The 6111-nt window shown below is 36.5% G+C and overlaps 1 protein-coding gene across 1 annotated transcript; it reads right to left on the bottom strand.

Annotated features, from left to right (window-relative positions):
• LOC109849290 (BEL1-like homeodomain protein 9) lies at positions 440–6038 on the bottom strand. The gene is given in 6 exon segments (XM_020419100.1): positions 440–1271; positions 1425–1485; positions 2230–2582; positions 5349–5404; positions 5407–5646; positions 5649–6038. Coding segments are annotated over 6 exon segments (1473 nt in total). The 5' UTR covers positions 5878–6038; the 3' UTR covers positions 440–737.

Here is a 6111-nt window from a genome sequence, read left to right as displayed (position 1 = left end):
TGGAGAAACTGTTGGAGATGCTCTAACATCTTTATTATTGAAGCACAGGAAGCATTATTAATAATTAACTAAAACAATTTAAAAAAAACTTGTCCCAATCTATAGCATAGTACCTATAAGTTGAACAAAGTAAAACACAAAAACTACCAATAGCGAATCTTGTGCTTGATGTGATGTACACAGTATAGATCCAGTAAAAAGCACCTGAAACAAAACTTTGGATAAAGTGGATTTTGGATATGCTGACATCAGACGTAAACACTAAATATTTTGTTGCTTGACGTGATGCGCATTATTGATTCAAAATAAACAAAAAATATTAAAACCAAAGCTTCGGATAACAGGGATTTCGGGACATTGCTTATATCAAGCGGTAGCTTTATTTGGTCAGAAAACAAGAAGCACAATCAATCTATTAGTGGCAAAATCACCATGCTCATCATATAAGGGATTTAATTAATTCATCATATAAAAGGATCAACATGTATGCATATATATATATATATATATATATATTGTATCATTCTCAACATCAAAATATACAGAAAATGCAACTGGTGCCATTCATTACAATGAACTAATTCCATATATAGATCTGCTAGCAGCGTGCGTACCTGTGACTCCCAGTTCAAAGGGAGGCAAACGGTGCTCTTATGCCTTCAATAGTGCTATCTCCCGATGATGCACCATCATGATACTGTGAACACATCCACAATTTGCTAAGCTATTGTAATTCTTCATCCAACAAAATCATGAAGCAAACGCCCGCCAATGTCCTTCCCAAATTGACGATCCTGCCCTCCGAAAGAACCAATCACATAAGGGTCATTGCACTCCTCAAGTCCAAGCCCAAAACCATGAACAACGTTCAATGGAATTGGGTCCGCCAAGCAAATGCCGTTATTTTGGTGGAGTCCAAGAGTGAGGGAGACATCACCGTTTTCTTTGACTCCAACACCTCCTCCGACTTCAATATTATGATGGCCATGGAAACCATCAAAAACAAAGTTGTAATTAGGCTCTTGAATGTGGTGAGACACTTGAGAAAGCTCATCGTGAGGTCGTTTAGAGGATTGATTTTGATTGTGAAAGAAGGAAGTATCGTTGGATGAGGTTGCGGTTGAAGATGATGGGAGTTGAGGTTGCTTGTCGGTGTTATGGTTTGCATCGCTAGCTCCAGCTTTATTTTGTTGTCGCATCTCAAGAGAGTGTATTTCTTCAACCATTGGCTTCCAGAGTCGTACTCTGGCATTAATAAACCAATTTGACACCTGCTCACATTGTCAATATTTATTATCTCTGGTTTTGATAGCATTAATTTATCACTAATGATTCAAGTGCATAAGCAAATATTTTAAAAAAAAAACCTTAAAAACATTATTAAAAAAAGGTTTAAAACTCAAATTAAGGAGATTGTGTGTTACCTGGTTTCTTGTTAGGCCAGTTTGTTTAGCCAACATTTGCTTGTCAGTGTCAGTAGGGTATCTGTAAATAAAGTCGAAACAATTTAACTTATTAACGCATGGCAGCCTCAAGGAGATGACAAAAGTACAACAAGATCTCTTTCTTCTTTTTCATTCAGGATACAGACTGATCTTGAATGTGCAAGATTTCACTGCATGCTTAAGGTTTAAATTATAATAAGTACAAATATATGGAAGAGATGTGATGTTCATCATTTTATGAATTGGTAAATCAAGTCAGCAACTAACCCAACCGTGTGTGATTCAGACAGTTGGGTGGTTTCAATATGACTCTCATGGTTTTAGGTTCGATTATGGGCAGGTTATTTTAAAAAAAAGTAATGAACTTTAACTTCAGATGATTACATTGCAGGGGTATTACTAATGCATACATGCAAATATACCCTTTTAACCAAAATCCAACCAATCTTCAACAAGAGACTTCCATTAACCAACCTCTTGATTTATCATTAAACTATAGCATAAATACCATAATTATAACAAGTAAAATTAAAACAAAAAAACTGAATAGTCAAGAACTATATCTAAAGCCTAAAATTTAAGCTCATACCTAACAACATGAATTAATGAATAACATCAAAATATGTAGGAACTTCATTTCTCGAAGCAATGTTCTTTAGCTAGGAAACATTTTTCATAAGGAAAATTTTGTCATTTACAAAGATAAGAGCTTGGGCACTCATAATTATTATCAATATTAACCATAGAAAAGCATGTGGATTCAACAACATGAAAACTAACTTACGGGTGCAAGAAATGCTCAAAGAGCCATGCTCGAAGCACAGCCACTGCCCTTTCAGGAAGTCCCCTCTGAGGCCTCCAAACATGAGGTTGTCTTATAGTACCATAGTTGTTTGTCTGCCTGTTGATAAGTCCAAAGCCAGAATTTTCTTCTTCACTGAAGCCCTCTTTTCCGATAGCCTTGTTTATGTGATGCAGATGGTCAGAAATTGCATTCTTCAGGCATCTGAAATGCTTCGACATGACTTTGAGTGCCATGGAAGCATATGGAGCGGCACTACTAAGGCCCGGTACGGACTCGAAGGATGCGATCACTGCTTGTACCTGCTGGTGGTAAAGTTTGTACCTCCGGTATACCTAAAGTAACACATAGATGAAATTGAATGTAAAAGATATGACTAGTGTGTATTCCCAAATTTCTCTAGAAAGGAAAAATGAATGTGTAACCAAAATATCATAGAATCCAAGATCATTGTAACTTATCTTAGGAAATTAATATAAGCAATGTAGTCAAGCTACATAAACCATGCCATCAAAATCATATACAATGTTTCTGCAACTTAGATACCTTCGAATTCTATGCATCGACAAAATTGCAGGGATGACTAATAGACAGACATTTCATTATAAATTTTTTAAAGGCGATTGTACAATTCCTAGAATAAATTTTACTAGTCATTACTTTATAAAATTAGCGTACAAGAGCAACAAAACCCAAGAAAAGAGAAGTCGGGAGATTATGATAGATAAGTTATCTCCTACAGCATGAAAGTGAAAAAGATGAGTGGGATCCATACCAAGTCCTTCTCACATGTACTGTATAATATGAAAGAAAGAAATTCTATCTTTGTTTAAGGTTTTCAGAGTAGTTGATGTTTTAAAGAGAAATTTTATATCTATCGTACTCAAACATGCAAAGATTTTCTTTTTTCAATGCTTCAATCACTCATACAGAGAAAAGGAAACTCAAGAAATATTACTGTTTGAAAGATATTATGGGCGCACACAAGTTCCCAAATTCACTGTGAAACTCAATAAGTCAAAATACTGATTTCTTAATTGCAAGATTGGTGCTTAATCAAACTGTTGATCATGCAATTATTCCTAGAGTTCCTTGATTGTCACAATTAGAACACCTTTATTCACAAATTATCACGGATACCTAATAATATAGTTTATATGACCAACATGGTTTTAGGGATTCAAGATTTTGCTATATACCTAGATGTAAACAGCTTCAATTGTCTCTCTTTGGATATTAATACAAGTACCATGTGGTTACTATTTAAAGTAACATGACAGTTGTGATCCTACTTTACTATTATGGTAAATTTTATGTAAGACATGAATGTATTTAATAGTATCTATCCATGTAAATGCATAGGTGTGCTCGTGTATGTAGTTATGCAAGGAAGCATGTGCATACTTCAACCTAGAACTATCTCTAATTGCTGATAGTTGAAACCACCAAAAGAAATTGTGCCTGCAGCTTCACTTATCAAATGTTAACTGAAACTGCAATTATTTTCCAATTTGCAAAAAGCACTATATCATTTTCGATCATGTCATGTGATGCATTCGTGCTGTTGCAAATTTATGGAAAGGTTGACAAGACTAAATGGTCGCACTAGTAAAGGGTGACATTTATGCTGCCAATAGAGAACTAATAAGGGATATAATCTTGCATGTTACCCAAAAAAGAACCTATTTAAATAAAAATACATGATAAATGTGTTGCACCTAAGGGTCTGCTTGATTCTTTTATGTAATTCAAGTAAAAGTTAATGCAGCTAGGAAACCCAGTTAGAAAAGTGGACCTGGCAGCTACAGTAATTTTGGTCAGAGACGGCCAAGCGGGATTTTTTATCACCACATCATCACTCTATTTCCACAACCAAACAGCATAAACGCGTGAAAGTTACTATCAGGCTACAGTACTTTCCAGCAAAAACAACCCAACCAATCAGGCCCTTAGTACAGAAAGTACTAATCCTTTATACTATTCTTATTTAATTGGAAAAGGGAATTGTTAGGACGATGGAAGTGTCAATAGATTCACAACACAAGATTAAGTGTCGCCATATGATTACTAGAAAATTCTGTTAAAACATTGTTTAATGATCATTATTAAGAGAACTGAAATATTTCTACAAAATTCACAAAGATTGGAGCAATTCTGTCCTTTTTTCTTTTCTAGCTATGCAAGCATTCCATTTTTTTTTCTTTTTTTTCCCTTCTGAGAACTTCATGACAACAATGAACTATGACATCATATTGCATGATACTTTAATATCACGTACATGAAGAAGATTAAATCTTATAAGATCTTTTATAAAATCATGTATATACTTCAGTAACAGAATGATAGCAATTGATACATAATTGAAGCACAATGATTCATGAATCTATTTAGAAATAATTCAAAGCACAATATTATACATTATAATCACAAGTACAATTGTAACTGTTAAATATTGCATCTGCACTCACAAATGAAAATCTTCAGGCAAGTCCACAATCTTGCGTACTGATACAAAATCAAAACAAAATCAAAAATTTGTTCGAGTACACCTTAATTGATGAACAAATCCTTCAATATCCTCTTTCATAAATGATATATATAATCCCAAAAATTCACTCATTCAGAAAATAATTAGGGTTCTAAGCTGTCAATAACACCAAAAAAACTAAACCCCAAGCTTAGTCATAATTCAAAGTTGTCACAAAAAAAAACTATCCTAATATTAATCCACAAGCGAATCGACACTAAATATAGCTACAACAATACCTAGGACCTAAACCTTAAATTAACTCTCACCTATCAATCAAGAAAAGTACTAATAATCAGCAAACTAATTAATTACATCCTTAAAGATGATTAATGAAGCAAAACAGTAACAAAGATTCCTCCAGAGGTCCATCCAACCTCTTTGACAAGATGGAACACGGCCATTTCCATCACCTCTCCATTCCACAAAAAGCTTTCCTCTTTTAATTAAAAATAAAAATAAAGCTGCTCCCCAAAATTTAAACTAATAAGTCCTCCACGTCTTTTCACCAGAAAAAAAAACAACAAAAGCGATTGTAATTCACCTAATTGATTAATAATTAATGAAACCTCACCTCATCAAGCATAGAGATGAGCTTGGTCTTCTTCCACTGCTGCTGCTCCCCGCCCCCCGGCCCCTGCCCGCCGCCTCAATGCCAGCTGTCATCCCGTCCGCGCGTCCGATCACCGACCGATCGACGACACCACCGACGTTGCAGATTTCCTCGAGAAGCGTCCGGGCGGGTTCTAGAAACCTCGACCGGTTCAAGATCTCGGCGTAGCCCGTGAACGGCCCAAACGGAGTCGGGTTGTTCCCCTCCGTCAGCTGCTGACGCGGCGGAACCGTCGACAGCGACAGCCAGACTGCTGCTGGTTCTGGCTCGAGATCTGGTTGTACACAGAATTTGGCGCGCAGATGCTGTAAGTGCTGTAGCTAGGGTTAGGGTTCTGGGAGGAGGAGGAGGACGAAGGGAAGAAAGGGCTGGGGCTAGGGTTAGGGTCGTCGTGATGGAACCGGAGCTTCTCTCTCCGGCTCTGCTGGGGTACATGATACATATAGTGTTCCTCAGCTCCACCGTACCCATCTCCAGCTGATGATCCCATCTCCCTCTCTCTCTCTTTCTTCTCTATCTTCTTGTTTTCGGTAGGCACAGAGAGAGTAATAAGAGGGGAGATCTCTCAAGCTTCTTCTTTTATTTTTCTTTTTTTTTGTTTTTTTTAATGTTTTTAACTCTTCTGTTTGTTGTTTTCTATGCTAAAAAAGAGAGGGAAAAGGGGGTGAATGAAAATGAAAGCGAAAGGCGAAAGTGAAACTGGGGTCTCAACCGGAGGAACCGG

This window comes from Asparagus officinalis, chromosome 7 (assembly GCF_001876935.1).
Source record: "Asparagus officinalis chromosome 7, Aspof.V1, whole genome shotgun sequence".
In the NCBI taxonomy this organism is placed as follows: domain Eukaryota; kingdom Viridiplantae; phylum Streptophyta; class Magnoliopsida; order Asparagales; family Asparagaceae; genus Asparagus; species Asparagus officinalis.
Note: the sequence above shows the minus strand (reverse complement) of the source record. Positions and strands in the feature narration are given on the sequence as shown.